This window comes from Microtus pennsylvanicus, chromosome 12 (genome assembly GCF_037038515.1).
Source record: "Microtus pennsylvanicus isolate mMicPen1 chromosome 12, mMicPen1.hap1, whole genome shotgun sequence".
Classification (NCBI taxonomy): domain Eukaryota; kingdom Metazoa; phylum Chordata; class Mammalia; order Rodentia; family Cricetidae; genus Microtus; species Microtus pennsylvanicus.
This window is the reverse complement of record NC_134590.1, coordinates 63,281,082-63,301,586: the sequence shown is the minus strand read 5'-3', so window position 1 is coordinate 63,301,586 and position 20,505 is coordinate 63,281,082. Positions and strand designations below refer to the sequence as shown.

General features: G+C 55.6%; 1 protein-coding gene across 6 annotated transcripts; it reads left to right on the top strand.

Moving 5' to 3' along the window:
* The first annotated feature begins 5,267 nt into the window (after nucleotides 1-5,267).
* Nucleotides 5,268-19,350, top strand: Fgfr3 (fibroblast growth factor receptor 3). Of its 6 annotated transcripts, none has more exons than XM_075943953.1 (18): nucleotides 5,268-5,445; nucleotides 5,788-6,001; nucleotides 10,963-11,232; nucleotides 11,536-11,589; nucleotides 12,213-12,382; nucleotides 12,465-12,588; nucleotides 12,673-12,863; nucleotides 13,709-13,859; nucleotides 15,144-15,334; nucleotides 15,634-15,782; nucleotides 16,011-16,132; nucleotides 16,218-16,328; nucleotides 16,405-16,595; nucleotides 16,705-16,827; nucleotides 16,905-16,975; nucleotides 17,190-17,327; nucleotides 17,449-17,554; nucleotides 17,708-19,350. In XM_075943953.1, exons 2-18 carry the CDS (start codon nucleotides 5,899-5,901, stop codon nucleotides 17,852-17,854), a joined length of 2,412 nt encoding a protein of 803 aa, XP_075800068.1. In that variant the 5' UTR covers nucleotides 5,268-5,445; nucleotides 5,788-5,898; the 3' UTR covers nucleotides 17,855-19,350. The 6 variants fall into 6 exon arrangements, with proteins under 6 accessions (XP_075800068.1, XP_075800067.1, XP_075800071.1 ...); XM_075943952.1 differs by having other exon boundaries at nucleotides 15,144-15,341; nucleotides 15,638-15,782; XM_075943956.1 differs by lacking the exon at nucleotides 13,709-13,859 and adding an exon at nucleotides 14,537-14,681 and having other exon boundaries at nucleotides 5,269-5,445.
* Nucleotides 19,351-20,505: the final 1,155 nt, after the last annotated feature.

Genomic DNA, 20,505 nt, shown 5'->3' with positions numbered 1-20,505 from the left:
TGGGGCTCTGAACCCGACTGCTCTGAGGACTCCCTAAAATGTTCCACCATTCCTAAGCTCAGCTGAAACATCTCTGGAAGCGCCGTGGTCACCTCTGGTGACTAAGTTCTAAGACAGTGCCTCCTTATTCCCCATCTGTTAAATGGGGCTGCTGTGACTACCAACTTCACTTTCTCCTGACCACACAGGACCTGGATTGTCCAACACGAGCCATCTGATCTTTTTTTGTTTTAATTTTATTTATTTTTAATTTTTGGTTTTTTGAAACATGGTTTCTCTGTGTAGCTTTGGGGCCTGTTCTGGAACTTGCTCTATAGACCAGGCTGGACTTGAACTCACAGAGATCCATCTGCCTCTGCCTCCTGAGTGCTGGGATTAAAGGCATGAGCCAGCACTGTCTGGCCAGTCCAAGCAATCTGTAGGAGGGTTAGGAACACACACACCCCAACTAGCTACTATCAACTCAGAGATGGAGCTGGATGTTTGGTTGAGGGTCACATGGATGATGGGTGCCAAGGAAACCAGCAGAGGGGGACAGAGCAAGACTGCCATAGGTGATGCCAGGGGGGCCAGTGGACTGAGAAGATGGGGTACAGTGCGATAGAGACCCACTGGGGTGGAGGAGGAGGGTGTGGCAAGGACTGCTGGGCCCTGGGGCCTAGATTCCTAGTTCTGCCGGAGCCTGCAGAGTTAGGACTTGTTTATTCTTGGCAGGAAGGCTAGTCCTGGGGAGTAGGAGGGGGGAGCAAAGCCTTAAAAAAAATAATAAAACATTCATTTAGAAGGCTTCCAAGGCGTGCTGAACTGCAAAGGGGTCCTGGAAAAAAATGCTGAGAGGGTTTAAGTGTAAATGGACCCAAAACACCATAATTAAATTTCCCTTAAATTTACCAGAGTTTGGGGTCAAAGAAAAAATAAAACTTTAGGGAAAATACACTTGAGGTTTCAGGCCAAGAGCTTAGGAAAATAGATTTCTGAACTGCTCAGCAGCTACCGGCCTGGCCCTGCCAGTCCTTGAGTTGTTGAGGCCTTAACCCCTCTTTGCTCGGCACTGCCCTGTGCACTCGCTGCTCCTGGGGACTTCCGTGGCACTGCCGTGGCGTCTTGTCAATTCTTCCCGCTTTCTGCTGAGTAGCCCTTCTATACCAGGCAGCCTCACCCTTGCCCTGCCATCTGCCCACAGCTCTGATCTCCATTCTTTGCTCAGCCAGGCATATTTTCCAAACCCAAGTTAGGACCTGAGGTCTAGTGGTCTGAGTGAACCAAGGGACAGAAAGGCCAGAAAGCTTGGTCTGGAATATCACAGTATGTCCAGGCTCCCAACAGTGCGTGACTCATGTTATTGCCCTTTTTGCTCAACCTGCCAGGAAGCTCAGTGCTAAAATTAAGGACCTTATATAGTAGCTAGTATTGGCTGAAGGCTTTTGGAATATTTTCTCTTCTTGTTCATGTTCTTCAAAATTCCATTTCTGTGCTAGGTGGTGGTGGTGCACACCTTTGAACCCAGTATTTGGGAGGCAGAGGGAGGTGGATCTCTGTGAGTTGAAGACCAGCCTGGTCTAGAGAGTGAGTTTCTGGACAACCAAGGATACACAGAGAAACCCTGTCTTGACTCACCCCCCCCAAATCCATTTCTGTTATAATGTGCAAGTCAAAGATACTTTTTAAATGATCAAATTCTGAGAGTAAATGTGAAGAGCAGAAATTCCCTACAGTCACTCATTGCCACACCCCCTTCAAACCTGCTCTCCTTCTTCTTTGGGGGAACCGAGTGAGGCCAGTCCTGTAAGGGGGAGTTCTGAGCCCCTTTCACATGTTGTTGCACTGACTCCTGAGCCTGTTGGCACACAGTAACATGTTTCCCATTATAGATGAGGAAATGGGGACCCCTAGGAGGGGCAGAGCAGCTCTGGGACTCTGAAAACCTGTCCTTTCGGCCAGGATGCAGAGTTTCTCGGGCCTTAGTTTCCCTATCTTTTCACTCTGCCACATTGCAGCAGCCCCCTGCTGGACCAGACATCCTTCCTGAGGGCAAGCTAGTTCCAGGCATGGGACTACCCCTGCCTGGGTTCCAGGCCCACTGTCCCTATAGCAGCTGCCAGGAGCCCTGTAGTAAGAGGTGAACTATGAATTAAGGTCTGTCCAGGAGGGTCCCTCTGATGACAGCACCTCACTGCCATCTCCCCGGCCTTAGCCCTGGCCTGGCTGGGGAGGTCAGAGAAGGGCAGATATCAGGGTGCCTACTCCTAGCCTGTGGGGATGTTTTTCCAGGGCACATGTAGCTGGTGCCCCTCCACAGTCTCTCTCCTTGTTGTTGAGCAGCATAGGCCCCCGAAAGCTGAGGCCACCAGCTTCCACTCAGATGGAGCTGAGCCCCTTCGCGTGCCTGACTTGGTCTTTGCCTGACTCATCGTCTCTGAAGACTCCATCTATCTCGTGGGGCTTAAACAGTTGATGGGGTCCCAGGAAGTAGCCAAGGAAGTGTAGGTATAGATGGGGACTTTAGCATTAGGAGACCTTCCCACCCCATCATCAACACTGGCTTTTGGCAGGCTCCACCTCTTGTCCCCTGGGATTCTGCCATGGACCAAAGTTGCCTACCTTGTCAGAGTTTTATTTATTTATTTATTTTTTAATTTCTTTTTTTAAATTTATTTATTTATTAATTGTCAGAGTTTTAGTACCAGTCTGGAGTTCAAGTGAGGGGCCTGGGATAAAATAGTGGCTAAGTTTGGGACAGCATTATGGAGATTTAAGGGCTGGTGCCACTTGGCACAGATGACAGAGTGGTGGGTCAGCCTTACCTTGTGTAGCTCTCTGAGAAGCATGTGGATTCTTGCTGAACTCACTGACTGGGGAAAAATCACTCTATACAAGAAAAAAATCACTCTGAGTCTGGGGTTGGGGCACATGCCTTTAATCCCAGCACCCAGGAGGCAGAGGCAGGCAGATCTCTGTGAGTTCGAGGCCAGTCTGGTCTACAGAGTGAGTTCCAGGACAGGCTCTAAAGCTACACAGAGAAACCCTGTCTCGAAAAACTATGAAGTAAAATTAAACGGACAACAGCCATGCCTTTCAGGAATTATGTCCTGGTATAAGGTAAGACAAAGTGAGCTGCAGCTATGGGGGCTGGTCATGGGGACCAGGGACATGGGGATCAACTCCAGAGAATCAGTGGAGTCTCAAAAATGCTGTGCTCTTTTGATGTAAGGGCCACCAGAGAGTGGCAGCCATGCTGGAGAGTCCTTAACACCCAGGCCATGTCAGGATGTGCTCAGGAACTACCAGGTACATAGTGTGCAAAAGCTGGCTCCCCACAGGCAGGTCTGTGTGCCGACTCCTGGGATGAGAGATGGGAGATGTGGATAAGGCACAGAAGAAGCCATGTGAAGATAGAGACTAGATGACCACAAGTCAAGGATGCCTGGAGGCCCCAATTATAACAGGCAGGAAGAAGCTTCCTCTAGGGCCCACTGGCAGCTCATCTTGATCTCTTGACTTCTGTTGTCCTGAACTGTGAAAATAAATTTAAGACAATCAGGTTTTAATCTGGCAGTAGGCTTAGAACAGGAATACATGTTGTGAACCCCACACAACTAATCTTTAAAGACAGGGACTAGTTCCCCACATTGCTGCAGGGGAGCAGGGTCCACAGGAACTGGCCAATGCCAGCCCACATGGTTGGGGAAGGAACAGAGTAGAACCCTGTCTGGAGCCTTCTCTTCTGCATGTATTGCCCATTGTTCAAATCTACCCAGAAGCTGGAAAGCAAGGAAGCCTAGGAGATATGGTCTGTCGGGCACAGGGTTCAGAGAACAACCACCACTGGTCTGGGATTCCCAAGTGAATATTTCTGCCCAGGAGTCATCCCAGGAGTACAGAAGTACTGCTGTCTGGACGGATGCTCAGCCTCCAGGAACAGAGTGTGGAGGGGTCTGCTAAAGCCTCCAGAGGAAGGGGGTGGTGGTGGGGGAAATAGCGGTCAGAGTTCACATTCTGGTTCATTTACTGATAATTAATCTGCCAGCAGATTAGGGGAGAATGTCTGCTATGATCCCCTGGGGTGGTATCCTGGGAGTGGGCTGCTACCTGGGCGTGCCATAGGAACCCAGGCCTGGGTCCTAGCCAGTCTGCAGTGAGGTGTGCTTGGTCAGAGCAGGCAACGTGAGTGTCAGTAGACTTGAGGGCTCTGGGGACAGCCCTGCTCAGAGATCCGGGAAAGGTTAAGAGTGACCAGGGAGCCGCTGAAAGGTTCTCAAGGCCCACCTTCCTTGTATCTGATAAGCAGGGTGAGTCCTTCAAGCCCCACCACAGCCAGACTGGACAGAAACGTGGAGCCAAGACCCCACCTACTTCCCTATCTCGCCCTGGCCTCAGGCCTGAAGCTTGATCATGAGACAAGATTCCCGGCCTTGTGAGGGTAGATACAGAAGCCACCAGTCACAGGATGGTGGTGGTGGGTGCTATTTCAGAGGGTCTACAAGGCAGCACTTACAACAGCTTGCCAACATGATGGGGTGGCCAGGTTGATCCTCCTGGGAGCAGCTGTTAGTGTGACGCTCCGCAGATGGAATGTGTCCCCAGCATGGATGTGCTGCGTTAAGACCTCCCCAGGCTGGAGTTCAGACAGCCAGTTCTTCCCCCTGGTATCCCTAGCTCTTCTCTTATTCCGAGGCTGGGAACTAAGTTTACTTCCAGCCTTGTGTCTTGGGGAAGTGTGAACATCACCCTGAAGCAGGGCATTCAGGCAGCTGAGTTCATGTGGGTCACCACCGGTTGGTTTGATAAGTACAGTATCCTTTTCTAGGATGCAATCCCTGCGTCTTCAGTCGTCGTGTAAACGCTGCTCCATCCTTCACCACAAGGCCTCTTCACACCCATTTGTCCGCCTGGAATGCGATCAGGCTTAGCACCCGCGGAATTGCGACTCTGCACAAGGTTCAGCTCAGGGGCCGGTTCACTGTGAAGCCGCCTTAACACCTGGAAACGCCACCAACGCCGCCCCTCTGAGCCCCTTCGTCTTATTGGACGAGGCAGCATGCTGGCAGACAGTCCTGAGCTCGACGTTGCTTCGAGGGGTCGAGTGTGCTACCCTGGCATCTCCCGCTCGGTCCCAGCTTGGCTCCCACGCCCTCCGGGACCGCCCGGCGCCCCCCGCCTGACCACGCCTCCTCGGATCCCCCGCCCCTCGGCCTCCCGGGAAGGGGCGTTTCGGGGCGTGGCGGGAGCAGGCCGTCCCCCGACTGGCTGCTGCGCGCCCGGCAGCCCCAGTTCAGTGCACTCTGGCGGCGGGGGTGGCGGGAGCAGCTGGCGCCGTGCGGTCCACTCCGGCCCTGGGACTCACCGGAGGGCGGACGGCCGCTGGGACAGAAGAGATCCTGGGAGGTCTGGTTGAGAGCTGAGACCGGGACTGCGCGTGGTGAGCCGGGCTCTAGCAACCGCCAGGTTGGTGTGAAAGACCCGGCCGGCGCTCGGAGGGGTCGGGCGGGCGCTGAAGCGGTCAGGACCCGAGGCGGACTGGAGCTGGAGCGGTCCGTGCGTGCGGCGAGGCCGGGCCAGGCACGGGCTTCCCGATCTAGAAAGTTTGCTGCTACTGCCGCTGTCCTGGGAGGGTTCTGCGGCAGCCAGGGAGGGGAGGAGGGAGAGACCGCGGTTGGGAGGAGGCGGCCGGCGCCAGGCGGCCCCGAAGCCCAGGGAGGCGGCGGGCGGGGCGGCGGGGGTCCGGGCGCAGGAGCGAGGCCGCCCTCCTCCCCTGCCCTCCCGAGTAAACTCTGTGTTCTCCCGCAGTTCTCCCGCAGACTCCGGAGCGGCGCCCTCCCACCGGCGCCGGAGCCGGGCGTGGGGGGTGCAGCATGCCCGCGCGCGCGGCTTGAGGACGCCGCGGTCCCCGCTCCAGCCATGGTAGTCCCTGTCTGCGTGCTAGCGTTCTGCTTTGCTGTCGTGGCCGGAGCTACCTCCGAGCCACCCGGCCCAGAGCAGCGAGTTGTGCGGAGAACGGCAGGTAAGGAGGACTAACCTATGGTGTCTTCCGGGGGGGGGGGGCGGGGAGGGCGATCTTAATGGCCCACAGAGGTTTTGAGAACTGAAAACTGTCCTTGAGTGGGGAGCATCACGGCCAGTGCGTCCCGATTCTGTGTCCCGTTCGCAGATCGCTGTCAGATCTGGAGCGGCGGTTTATGGTGGGTCTGGAGTCTCAGAACCACCACTCAAGTGAGAACGGTGCGCGGTGACCCTGGTCCCCGACACGCGGGAGGGCTCGCGAGCCGATTTTCCATGATTCTCACTGTCGCTGCTCTTATCTGCGAGGACGGAAAGTGTCTGTTGTTGGTTCCCTCGTGTTCCTGGCACAGTTGCTCGGTTTTGGCCAAAGTGAAGGTTGGACTTTGGAAATGGACGGGAGTAGTATCCCAGCCAGAGCTCAGCACTGTCGTCCAGGGTCTCGCATGACAAGGTGACAGCTTCAGCGCCGCTGCTCCTCTCTGATCCTGCAGGCGGCCTGAGGGGTCGGTTCCCAGGGGCGCGCACGGACCGCCCTTCAGGCTGCACTCTGGGAGGTGAGGGGCGGTTGTCCCGGGATCGTGGCGCCGCCTACGTAGCCGGGCTGGCCGCCAAAGTCCGTTGGGACTCGGAGTGCCGTCAGACGGGGCCGGAGGCTGAGAATACGGGAGGGAGCCATGGCCAGTCAGCCCTGCGTCCCGCCGCCACCCAGGGGTGCGACGCGCGCGGCCCCTGGTTGTGCCCGGCGGCAGCGTGGCAAAGCAGAGCAGTGGTCTGGCGGGAGGCCGCGCGGAGGGAGGCCTTCACTCGGTAAGCTGTCGCCCCACCCGAGCTGAGGCCGAACAGCCGCTCCTTTGTACCCTGGCGGCCACAGGCCGCGCATTGATGGCGGCGCGGCCTCTCGGGGAGGTGCGAGTGCGGCGAGCGCAGCGGGACGAGGCAGATGGCGGCGTGCCCCTCCCGGCGCCCCCTCGCCCCTTTCTCCCTCAGCGGCTGCAGCTTCTCGGAACAATGTCATTTTTTTTTTTATGAATGAAAGTGGGCCGGTAGCCTGAATGTGCGTGTCTTTCAGCGGCGTGACAGAGGCGGTCGGGAGGTCAGCGCGCGCTTTTAGCGCCTGCTACGACGGCCTGGCTCCCGGGCGCCGAATGGCCGGCGACTGGACCACATTAGCATGTGTATTCAGATGAAGATATTACTCCCTGCCTCGGGTGTCAGTGAGCAAGGGTAGGGGTGGCGGGGCGGAGCGCACACCCTCACTGTGCTCCAGGCAGTGACTGTGGCGGCCTGGCACGTCCTTGCTATAGGAACCAAAGTTGAGCCGGGCGGCCCGGGATCGGTGGGATTTGCGCCCATCCCGCGCCCTAGCGTTTGAGCCTGTGAGACAGGTAGGGAATTGATAGACCAATAAACTTAATCCGGTTCCTTAACGAGATGGGCCGGGCAGTAAAAATACAAAGACCTGGTGAAGTTTACAGAGGTCTCGGCTGGCGCTTTCCCCGGGAACATAAATTACCGAATTGGAGCTGGCTGGGGTCAAGAGTGCGGGGCGGGGCTAAGGCTTCAGCCTACCCTGGCCACCCCTGGAGGGACGAGCCCAGCTGGTGTGCTCTGTGGGTAGAGAGTAGGCCGCAGGGGGTCCAGAGTTGACCCCTACAGGGGCCTGAAGCAGAGGGTGACAGAAGTCGAGCCTTGCGCCTCTCTGGGCGTTGCGTGCGGCCCCCCCCCCCCCCCCCCCCCCGCAGAGCTGGACTTTGAGCCCTGCAGGCCCTCGGTGGTTCATTAACCTGGGCTGATCTTAGGCCCTGAAGCTTTGGGTCCTATGCTGAGCCTAGCAGCCCCTTGTGCTTCGGGCCACATTCATGTTTCACTTGGGGCCTGTCGGACCTGGAACTCTCCCCCTTCCCTTTTTTAAACCGTTGTGCCTACAAGGCAAATGAATTACCCAGGGGAGGTTCTGGGTATGTTGAGGTTTGGGGGAAAGGGGGCCTGCCAGGTTGGGAAATGACTGAGCTGTGAGTAAAGCCACCTGGGGTTGAGGCCTGCCTAGGCTTGGGTACCCTCCTAGAACTTAAGTTTCCTCACCTGTCATGCCAAAGAGGTCTGGTAATGGCTGGGTTGTTTCGGGGATTAAACCAGATAATCCCCAGTAAACCCTCATTAGCCCGCCCAGCCTCTGGATTCTTTTCGTTTTTTCTTTCTTGACTTTACTATGAAACTGGAAAGTGGGATGCCTCCTGGTGGGATGGCAGGGAGTAGGGGAGGAGAGGAAGGCGAGAGACCCTTCCTTGGCTTCACAGTTCTTGGGGCACTCTCCTTTCTCTTTGGTTGTTTGAATCATAAACCTGCTCATACCTTCTACGCCAGGTGTGTTCCCTCCCAAAGCAGATGTTGCCTGGATCCGGGTCCTGGTGTTGCTCCAAAGCTGAAGTCCCTGGAGTCCTTAGGGTGACCTCAGAAACAGGTCTGGATTTGCTGCTAGTTCTGTAGTGGTCACTCTTGTCTCAGCAGTAGTGACCAGACATAGTTTCGGGTCCTCAGGACCGGATGCAGCCCTTGAGACAGCTGGTCAGCCATGGGGTCTCCACAGCATTGTTTTATTCAAGATGCCGAGAAAGAGGTTCTCCTCATCCCCCAACAGGGCCCTAGCCTCTTAACCAGTCCTTTTTGGACCTCAGGTCTGCAAGTACGGATTTGTACATGGTATCCTAGCGAGGGGAAATCTAGGCCATGTGGGTGAGGACAGACCCAGCAAGGCCTGAGTGGGACACAGTGTCTCCTAGCCTGCCCCGTAAGCATATAGGACACACGGGTCCACCTCCTTATGTGGTGGGGGACGCTGTCTCCTCCGTGGGTACAGCAGAAGTGCCAGTGCCTGTGTGTTGCATTTGGTCCACCTTTGATGGTGGCTCCTAGGACGTTATCTGTGCGCTTCTGGAGCTGATGTTATGGGAGCACCACTGGCCAGTGCTCTGCTCCTACCATATTCTGTGTTGTCTCAAGCACCATCCTGCACTGTCCTTCCCTTGTTACCTGCCTAACTCAAGTTTTTCTAAGCTTTGTGACCCTGGGGTGGTGGTGGATAACGTTGCCCCAGGCCTCCAAACTTCAGGCTTCTTGTTTCTGCTGGCTCCTAGTGGACAGGGATGGGTGGGCAGGTCAAAGGTCAGGTCTTAGATGACAGAACCATTTCCCCTCGCCATCCCAAGCCACCTACTTCTTTCTCCAAGGGGCTGACCTAGGGGCTTGTTGTGTCCTCTTCGTTTGCCTCTGAATTAGTTTGAAGCAAATACTTGTGTTGAATGGCTTGACCTGTTGTCTTGCCCAGACCAAACCGGAACCAACTGACTGTTGCCCTTGGGCCAAAGCCTAGACTGAGGCTGTGGACTAGCCTGTTTTGGGGGGGGGCTCAAACAGCTCCCAACACTGGGTGGTCTCCATAGGATGGGGCAGCAGGATTGGAAGTCCAGATAGAAGGCCCCTTGCTGTGGCACCTGGCCAGGACAACTTTTAAAGCCCCAGGGCTCTGTGGCAGATGATCATGGGTAACTCCAGGGTCGTCTGGATCCCTCTGGCTCTCAGAGTCCTGGTGGACTATGAACCCTGTGGTCTGACTCTGGGATGGACAGAATTGGGCCTGACCAAGGACTGCTGTGGCCAGAGTGGACCTCTGGGCCTCGAATCTAGGCCATGCGTCGGCAGAATGACAAGTGACATTATAGCCAGTCCAGCTGGATCTGAAGAAGAGGTCTGCTCAGGGACCACCCACTCCTGTCCTGGGCCGTGAGCCCAGCTGCCCCTGTGATGGGCATTGTTGGATCCTGGCAGGGAGGCCTGGAGGTGATCGCCCAGCTGGTAGTGAGTCCCTGAGTGTGAGGTCTTCAGTGCCCCTCATAAGCCGGCTGCACCTGGGCAGGAGAGATGTGATGGGGGTCCCATGTCCTTAGTCACCCTGTGAGCTCATCTGGATCCTTTATCCCACTGGCCAGAGACAGATGTATCCAGGTTGATTGGTGTTCTTAATGTTTGTCTGCCCTATCTTTCTAACTGACCGCTGTGTAGAAGGGGCATTTAAGCCGCAAGACCTGGACTGTCCCAGCCCAGGGACCTGGTGCACGTGGCTGCTGATGAGGTCCACAGCTCCTGTGATAGCAGCCCTTGCAGAGTGTCCCAGCCAGGGCTGTCCACCCAGGTTCTTGCACGGCCTTGTGTCGTCCCTTCTTTCATTCATCTTTATTTTGTGTCTGAAACAGTCTCACGCTGTAGCCAGGCTGGCTTCAGCCTGTGGCAGTCCTGCCTCAGCCATCTGAATGCGTGAGCCCCACCATACCCAGCTTTCCCCTTGCTATTGCTGAAGTGTGTTCTGTTCCCTGGCTCTCCACTAATATGGTTTAGAAGCCAAGACGAGGGTTGGGTGCTAAGAGGGCCCTTGAAAGGACTCCCTATTTCTTTGTGTTTTGAGCCAGAGGCCCGTGAAGAACAGCCTGTCCCCAACCTGCTTTTGTGCCTCCCTTTAAGCCAAGGGTTGTTTGTGCATGTCCACATGGTGGAAGAATCAGAGGAAGAAGAGTTGTTGATGACCCTTTTCCTGGTGCTGGGAATGAGCTCAGGGCTTTAGACATACCTGGGAAGTACTGTACCAAAGAGCTGTCCCCCACTTTCCACGACACTTGTAGATCTGAGTTAGTGGGGGTGTTGCTGTGTCTCTTCATGTCTTTGGAAGACAGCTTCTTAATATAGGACAGAGGCAGAAGCCTTAGCCCAGACCATTGAGAGCTGCGACGCTGATGCTCCTGGGCTCTAACTAAACCAGCTCCACCCCTGGTTTGAACACTGTCAGTCACCCGGGCCCCAGGAGCACAGCCCTCACTTGCCTGCTATAGCTTTTGCTAGTGTGTTTACAAAGTGGAATGCGGGGCCTTTGGCGTGCTGCTTTGACACATCTCTTTCCATTTTCATCCACAGAGGTTCCGGGGCCTCAACCTAGCCAGCAGGAGCAGGTGGCCTTTGGCAGTGGGGACACCGTGGAACTAAGCTGCAATCCACCTGGAGGTGCCCCCACAGGTCCCACTTTCTGGGCTAAGGATGGCACAGGGCTAGTGGCCTCCCACCGCATCCTGGTAGGACCCCAGAGGCTCCAAGTGCTGAATGCCTCCCATGAAGATGCCGGGGTCTACAGCTGCCAGCAGCGGCTCACTCAGCGCGTGCTGTGCCACTTTAGTGTGCGTGTGACAGGTAAGTGGTGGGTGAACGGAGCTGTCAAGTGTGTTGAGTATCTTAATAGCTGGGAGATCATGCAGTCCTGGGCAGGGTGGCTGCGGCATCCCTTGCCCAAGAGTGTTGCTTGGTGCAGATACAGAGGAGGGGGATACCCCCAAGTATGTACTGTCTAAAAGAGTCGCATTGCAAAAGTAGGACCCCAAAGACAGGGAGCAGTGGGCCCTGAATGTGGAGAGCAGGGGACACCAAATATGGGGAGCAATGGATCTCTGGATGTTGGGGTATCACAGAACCCCTGTCTATTTGCAACTATTGCAGATGCTCCATCTTCAGGAGATGACGAAGATGGGGAGGACGTGGCTGAAGATACAGGTGAGCTTAGAACCTATGCACAGAGAGCTAGCCAGGGTTGGGCTGGGCTGCCTCCTCCTCATAGTCTGGTGGCAGGAGGATGACATTGCTACAGCTCCAGGAGCAGTGAGGAGGTGGAGCTGGCCTGAAGGATTTCGGTCTGAGTACAGTCAGTCATGGAGCTCAGGTTGCTGTTGAGGAGCAAGTCGAACCAGGGATTAAGGACCCTAGTGGCTGTTGGTTAAGGCCAGCAGGAGAGGAGAGTGGCTGTGCTGTGCTGAGATCCACGCTGTGTAAGGGGGCATCACAGATAGTGTGTGCTATAGTGTAGCTATAGATGGGGAGGCTAGGTTGTGCGGACTGAGTACTTGGGTGGCCTGGCCTGGCACTCTCCCAGGATCTGCATCCTACTGGGATCTCCCTTCTGGGGATCTGCAGCAGCGTGTCTGCACCAAAGGGCAAGGAGAGGGCATGGCAGGTCTGAGAGTGCGGCAGCTGTGGGTGCATAGTGTTGAGGCTTCAGGGAGCCCGTCCAAGCAAAGCAGAGGACTCTCAGTATAGAAGGGTAGCATGCTGGAGGGTGGGTGGGCAGGCGGTTTGGGAAGGGTGCAGTGATTAGTTGTTATGGGTACTTGTGCCACCAGGGGCCCCTTACTGGACTCGACCAGAGCGTATGGATAAGAAACTTCTGGCTGTGCCAGCTGCAAACACTGTACGCTTCCGCTGCCCAGCTGCCGGCAACCCTACCCCCTCCATCTCCTGGCTGAAAAACGGCAAAGAATTCCGAGGGGAGCATCGCATAGGGGGCATCAAGGTGGGTCTGAGAGGGGCCCTGGAGTGCCAGGGCCTGGCCGCAGCCTAGTCTGTATCCGCTCACGCCCTGACTTTACCTGTAGCTTCGGCACCAGCAGTGGAGTTTGGTCATGGAGAGCGTGGTGCCCTCTGATCGCGGCAACTATACGTGCGTGGTAGAGAACAAGTTTGGCAGCATCCGACAGACATACACCCTGGACGTGCTGGGTGAGGGCCTGGCCGGGGGTGGCTAAGGCAGGGCATCCCTGGGCTCCTTGGCCCACCGCCCCTGACTTGGCTGCTTCTTTGCAGAGCGTTCCCCACACCGGCCCATCCTGCAGGCTGGGCTGCCAGCCAACCAGACAGCCGTTCTGGGCAGTGATGTGGAGTTCCACTGCAAGGTGTACAGTGATGCGCAGCCACACATCCAGTGGCTAAAACACGTGGAAGTGAACGGGAGCAAGGTGGGCCCTGACGGTACACCTTACGTCACTGTGCTCAAGGTAGGCGCTGCTGCCATCTGGTGGCTGGATGGGTCAGCTGGGGCTGCCTCAGCCCCCTGGTTCCCAAGTCGCTCTTGGCTGAGAGATTTGTTGGGATTTAGGCCCAGGTGTTGACGTTTCTGAGCAGGGACCGCAAATCTCAGTGCTTCTCACCTGCTCTGAGCTCCTGGCAGACTCAGTGTTACTTTTGCCCTGCCATGGAACTTGTTTCCCTGTATGCCCTGAGTGCGGTGACAGTTACCGTGGCCCAGGGCAGGAGGATGATGGCTGAGTTAGTAACCTCTGGATCCTAGAGGACTCACTAGACACTCCCAAGCTGGCCTGGATTGGCTGGTGTCATCTGCTTGCAGTGTTGCGCTGGCTCTGCCCTGTTCCATGGCCTTGGGTGGGGGCCACCCGAGTTGGGACGTTTGTGACACTGGAAGCCCAAAGAGAAACATCTGTTCAGAGACAAGGAGGTCTGGTGGGGGAGGGGAATAGACACTGGCAGGAACAGAATCCTGGCTGTTGAGAGAGGCCGCTGGGGCCTTGTCCGGTGTGCCTCCCACTATGGGTGTGGGCGTTATTGAGCATAAGCTAGTTGCCCTGACATGACCCCTGGGGCGAGGGTTTGGAGGCTGTGGATTCTCTGTGTGCATGCGTGTGTGTGCGCGCGGTTGTTTAGAAGTCCTCTCTGAAACCACACCTACCACGGCAATGATACATACCTCTCCTCCAGGCAGCCTTCTAGGTGTTGCTGCCCAGCCCCCAGCCCATCCTTAGGGATCTCCCTTGCCCTGCCTCATCCTCATGTCCTTCTGGAGCTGGCTCGGGGTGTGCCTGAGCCCAGTCTCTTGTCCCCGCAGTCCTGGATCAGTGAAAATGTGGAGGCAGACGCACGCCTCCGCCTGGCCAATGTGTCGGAGCGGGACGGGGGCGAGTACCTCTGTCGAGCCACCAATTTCATAGGCGTGGCTGAGAAGGCCTTTTGGCTGCGTGTTCACGGGCCCCAAGCAGGTAACGACTCTGTCCCATGCCTGCCTGGCACGCTGAGCTCCAGCTCCAACGCTCCAGCCACGCACCTGCCTGCATGCCCTGCACGACCCCTGTCCTGCTTGACCCCGCCTGCGGCTCGCATTCTGCGAATGATCCCTCCGATACAGTGGTGGTCCTCGGCTACTACCATTGACTGGCCTGCTTCAAAGCCCCTCCCCTGACCTATGCTGTCCACTTGCATTCCCCACTTGGCACACTTGAAGATCCTTAGAGCCTCCCAGGGGCTGAGCCCTGTGCTGTTCGTGTCGATTTCACACCCATCTCCGTCTGGCTCTGCTGCCCTCTGCCTTCCTATTCACGCGCCTGCCCATCTTTCCAGCTGTACCTCTCCTGTTTCTGCACTAATTCTGCATGCTGCCTCTGTGTTGGCACCATGCTGCCCACCTGCCTGTTGCTCACCTTGGGACAGAGGACTCGCCACCGGTGGAGGGACTGGCTTCAGGCTCAGTGCCTCGGTGCAGGAGGCAGAGGGCCCTGGGCCTCTGTGGCTGTCTGTGGCAGGGCCATGGTGGTGGCCGTGGTTGTGGTGGTGGCGGCGTTTTCCTTGCAGCCTGGCTGGATCATCTCCGTGTGGACTGCTGTGGTTCCCAAAGGGAAGTGCTGGCGCTTGCCTATCGCGCTTTGTTCTCTTTTTGTAGACGGCAGGCGCTAACACCACCGACAAGGAGCTAGAGGTTCTGTCCTTGCACAATGTCACCTTTGAGGACGCGGGGGAGTACACCTGCCTGGCGGGCAATTCTATCGGGTTTTCCCATCACTCTGCGTGGCTGGTGGTGCTGCCAGGTACTGGCTTCTGCTCACGCTGCACCTGTCTTCTTGGGGTGCTGGCTCAGGACATGCCAAAGCTGCCCGTGACTGCAGGGGGCCCCTTACGGCTTACTGCTGCCCATCCTGAGAAAATTCACCCTGTAGCCTTGTGCTTGGTATGGGAACATTAACCTGCTCTATCTTGGTCCTGCGAGGATCTCCCCTTCATCCTTCACTTGGGCCCCCATAGTCCTGATCTGTGGCTCTGGCATCTCCTGGGTGGCAGTGTGGGTGCTTTTGGTTCTGCTGGGCTTCTCTTCTGGGTCTGGCCCTGCTGACTTACAGATGTTTTTGACTACATTACCAAGACAAGTGGGGGCCTTGGGGCCCCCTGTTTCTGAGTATCCTAGGTCTTTTCCCTCCCCCACTGGTGCCTGTGTCCAGCCGGTGGGAAGCCCGAAAAGGCTGGATGAGGCCCCGAAACTTGTGTCTTTACAGCTGAGGAGGAACTGATGGAAGCGGACGAGGCTGGCAGCGTGTATGCAGGCATCCTCAGCTATGGGGTGGGCTTCTTCCTCTTCATCCTGGTGGTGGCAGCTGTGACACTTTGCCGCCTTCGCAGTCCCCCAAAGAAGGGCCTGGGCTCACCCACCGTGCACAAGGTCTCTCGCTTCCCGCTTAAGCGACAGGTAACAGAAAGTAGATACCAGGTTTTGAGCTTCTTGTTGTGCCTTGGGTCTCCTAAAGTCCACCAGTACCCAGGGCCTGGGTCTCACTTCTCTGCAGTTGGGTGGGCTGATCGCCCCTCTTCCCATCTAGAGCCCAAAATTCTGAGAGGCAAACACTTTTTTAGGTGTCCTCAGTAACCCCTATAAAAATCAGAGCAGCCAGTACTCTGCCTCACGTAGACTTGGGGCTATACCACCCCATCCCCTTTGCAATGCTCAGCCCACATTGTGTGGTACCAACCTGTCCCTGATGACCCAAGCAGGTATCCTTGGAGTCGAACTCCTCTATGAACTCCAACACACCTCTGGTCCGCATTGCCCGGCTGTCCTCAGGAGAAGGTCCTGTTCTGGCCAATGTTTCTGAACTTGAGCTTCCTGCTGACCCCAAGTGGGAGCTATCCAGGACTCGGTCAGTGGTGATAATGGACAATATGTTATTTGGTGGGGTTTAGTGTGTAGTTGGTGGGGGTTGTTGGAGATGGGGTGATGCCCCTGAGGTGGAGCACAGGGTGAGATTTGAGGGGTTACTCTGTCTTCACAAGCAAATGCCCAGAAGGCTTCCAGGACACAGGGACACATGACCATGAGACCTGGGGGTGCTAGGCACACAGTTAACTTCCTCTGCTTCTGTGAGCAGGCTGACACTTGGTAAGCCTCTTGGAGAAGGCTGCTTTGGCCAGGTCGTCATGGCAGAAGCTATCGGCATTGACAAGGACCGCACTGCCAAGCCTGTCACCGTGGCTGTGAAGATGCTGAAAGGTGAGAATGGAGAGAAACGGAAGAGAAATGAAAGGGGCCTTTGAGGGCTGTGGGGCTACCAACTGACATGTCATTCCTGGCACAGATGATGCCACTGACAAGGACCTGTCGGACCTGGTGTCAGAGATGGAGATGATGAAAATGATTGGCAAGCACAAGAACATCATCAACCTATTGGGGGCCTGCACACAGGGTGGTAGGTGCAGCAGGCGGGCAGACTGGTGGGTGGGGACTCTTGAGCAACACAGCATCTCAGGTGTGTGTGTTCCCAGGGCCCCTGTATGTGCTGGTGGAGTATGCAGCCAAGGGCAACCTACGAGAGTTCCTGCGGGCACGGCGGCCTCCAGGCATGGACTACTCCTTTGATGCCTGTAGGCTTCCAGAAGAACAGCTTACTTGCAAGGATCTAGTATCTTGTGCCTACCAGGTGGCACGGGGCATGGAATACCTGGCTTCCCAGAAGGTGAGCAGAGACAGGCCCAGACCAGCTGGGGCCTCTCTGGGTGGAAGAGCGGGTGACAAGATTGCCTGGGCTGGGCTGGGGTCAGCTGAGCCCTTGCGTGTCTCCTCAGTGCATTCACAGAGACTTGGCTGCCCGGAACGTGCTGGTGACTGAGGACAATGTGATGAAGATTGCAGACTTCGGCCTGGCCCGCGACGTGCACAATCTAGACTACTACAAGAAGACCACAAATGTGAGTCCTGGGTGGTTAGGGGGTGGGGCCCCCGTACCCGTGGACACGCGAGAGCTAACACCTCTCCCTCTGCCCAGGGCCGGCTACCTGTGAAGTGGATGGCACCAGAGGCCCTGTTTGACCGAGTCTACACCCACCAGAGTGATGTGTACGTGTCCACACATAGGATGAGGGAGTTCTGGGGACAGAGCCTTCCAGGGTCCTGGTGTTCTCAGTTTATCCTTATTGGGCCATCAGCGCAGCCCTGGTGTCTTCCTTGTCCTGATGCCCCCACCCCTTTCCCATTGGTGGCATGTCCTGGTTCAGGGCTGCTGCAGCAATGGGCCAGGAGTAACAGGGCCTTTGTCCTCACTCCCTTGCAGCTGGTCTTTTGGGGTCCTGCTCTGGGAGATCTTTACACTGGGGGGCTCACCGTATCCTGGCATCCCGGTGGAAGAGCTTTTCAAGCTGTTGAAAGAGGGCCACCGCATGGACAAGCCTGCCAACTGCACACACGACCTGTGAGCAAAGCATCCTTTCCTTTGCTGTCCAGTCCCTGGGAATGGCAGGATTCCCACCAGGGTCCCTGGGATGAGGTAGGGCTTGGCAGCAGGCCAGGAACTCAGAGCTGTTTTGCCACAGGTACATGATCATGCGGGAATGTTGGCACGCAGTGCCTTCACAGAGGCCCACCTTCAAGCAGCTGGTAGAGGATTTAGACCGCATCCTTACTGTGACATCAACCGATGTAAGTGCCACTCGGTCCTGCTCCCTGTGGGGGGTATTGCTCCTTGGAGCTCCAGTTGTGGGGCTGCCCTTCAGGAGCACAGGCTGAACACAGATGGCCATGGGAGTGGAGAGGGTGCCAAGGCACAGTCCTGACAGCCTTCTCTGCCACCAGGAATACCTGGACTTGTCGGTGCCGTTTGAGCAGTACTCCCCAGGTGGCCAGGATACTCCTAGCTCCAGCTCCTCAGGGGACGACTCCGTGTTCACCCACGACTTGCTGCCCCCAGGTCCACCCAGTAATGGGGGACCTCGGACGTGAGGGGCCAACAGTCCTGCAGATCAAACCCAGCCAATGTTTACGCGGACCCTAGCCCGCCCTGCTACTGCTGGTGTGCAGTGGACCCCAGCCAGCCCAGTGTGATGGGCCAACAGTGGACAGGACTTGCTGTGTGTGTATGTCCTTGGCTCCTGGGTGCAGAGGCCACTTGGGGACACGCACTGCTGTATAGTGGTCTCCTGACTGGCCAGGGTTGGGAGCACCAAATGTAGAATGTAAGAGGGCCCATCCTGTGCAATTCTGGGGTTCTGGCTCCCTCATTTCCCACTGCCACCTTGCAGGGACCGTTGCAGAGAGGACCATACTCCATGTCCAGGGTGGACCTTGGCCTTTTGGGTGCCCAAAGCTGAGCCTGTAGGGAAGCTCTGCCCTATGTGGCAAGCCTCCCTCCTAATATGGCACCTTATGCTTGGGGGTGAGTCACAGCTCTCCACCCCCGGGCTTTTTTCACCCGCCCCTCAGACTGAAATTACGGGTACCTGAAGGTGGGAGCCATAACGTCTGTCAAAAGGTTTATTCCAGAAGCAAATGTACATTTATATAAATAGATGTCCTGTACAATATATATATATATACATATATAAAAAAGAATATATGGAGGCAGGCAAAGCTGAGGCCAGAGGAGCAGGATACCCCATGGGGCTCTCTGGTAAAATGCCAAGAGCAAGCCGAGAGGCAAGGGGCTTTTCTGGCAGCACAGTTTTGTTTGTATCCAGACCTGTATATTTGTAAAGCTATTTATCAACCCTCGGACCCCCAGGTTCCTAGCATTTAGTCCCAGGGTATTTGTATTGCAGAAATTTTAAGTTATAACTTATTAACAGTTGAAGAGGTTTATGCTGAATTTAGGGGGTTGCTGAGGTGCATCTGGCCCACATCAAGGCTGGAGGCGGGCCCTGGAAGCTTGAGCAGCCCTCTTAGAGTTGGCTCCAGTGAGCATTTTTTATTTCCTTTGGCCCTCTTTTGTGGGGGATTAGATTTATATAGGAACTTCCTTCAGGAGTTTTTTTTTTTAAAGTTTCAAGGTGACTGGTATTTTCATACAGATTATTCTAATTGATAGTATTCCAGGCAGAAGCCTATGTTCAGGGAGGGGCCAGCCCTGCCTGAGGTTCGATGTTAATAGATGTTACAAGTTTATATATATATATCTATATATAATTTATTGAGTCTTTACAAGTTGTATTTGCTATAGGCTTAACACTTCTATGCAGTGCTTCTAGACTTTATAGCCTAGACTGCTACCTTTCAAAGTTTGGGAGTAAGAGTGGTGAATTCAGTTTGTTGCTTTTTGTACTGTTACAGGCCCTAGGCTTGGGTGGCTGTCCCTTGCCTATCAGCCAGCAGGGCCAGGACAGTGGCTCAGGGTGACTTTTCTTGGGACCCAGCACATAGTTTGTCAGTCCACACTGGCAGATGTGATTTTGTTAACCAACTTACTTTCCAAAAAATAAAGTGAGAACTGGTTCTGATCTTCAGAGTGCTCTCTTGTGTCCTGGGACCTGTGCAACTGTGTCCTTACTGCGGGGGGTGTGGACTGGGAGGGTGAGGAGACAGGTCAGAGGCGGAGGCATAACAGCATCTAAGGAATCAGCAGTGTCTGCTCCCTAGAGCAAGGTGCTGGTCTCAGGCTCCCAGGGAACTAATTACCTGCTTTTCCCTCCCAAAGTAAGGACAGCTGGGTTTTGGGGGGGGGGTGTGTTGCTTTCCTGTGGCCTAAGTAGCAGGCAGAATCTTAGGGTTACCAGCACCTAGAGGTCCAAAGGACAGGATGCACTAGGAGATGTGTCCTCAGGAGGGGGTCATGGGTGTGTGGAAGAAGTGCACTTGGCCTCTCTAGCTTCCTGGCTGTCTTGACAGGAGGGATTCCATGAAGACATTAAGTGTATGTGGTAACTGTTGCAGGAAGGTAGGTGGTCAGACCTCTGGTTTCTGCAATCTACACTGGGCCAAGCATGATGCAGGTGATGTGCGTTCCAGGACAACAGAGAGAGAACTTGAGTGTTTCCTTCCTTCCTACATCCATTTCGTCTGTCATACTTCTAACCTTAGGAGACCTGGGGGCTGAATGAACTGTCTCTTCTAGCTAGGATCAGGCCCACCTTCTAGGTCAGGAGACTTGCTTAGCCATACTAACAGAAGTTTTGGTTCTAGACAGAGCTTGATCTTCAGGGAGGTACTGGATTTTAGAGGAAGCCGTAGGTCTCGTTCTGTTGTTGGTTCACCATAGCAGCCCCAAAATGGAGATCAGTTTCCATTCCAGCCACACACACACCTGATGATAGTGACCAGGCAGGGGGTGGCAGTTAAAGGTCCTGACGAAAGTCTAGACAGCAGTGTGTGACCAGACGGATACATTCCCATCCCTGAACCAGGCTTGACACTTCCTGGGTCAGCTGTGTGCCAGTCTGGCGCCCCCTAGTGCCATGTTGAGCATAGCTTCCTATGGCACCCAAGAAAAGTTTTAACATCAAGGGGTTGGTCCATGGTGACAGAAAGTGGACCTGAGGGTCAGGGGCCATAGGTCGGGCCACTCTTGTCCATAATAGTCCCGTTGCCACCTTAGAAGAGGTAAAGGTTCGGGCCTTGAGCTGCACCACCAGAGTCTACTGTACGGGCATTGCCCAATGGGA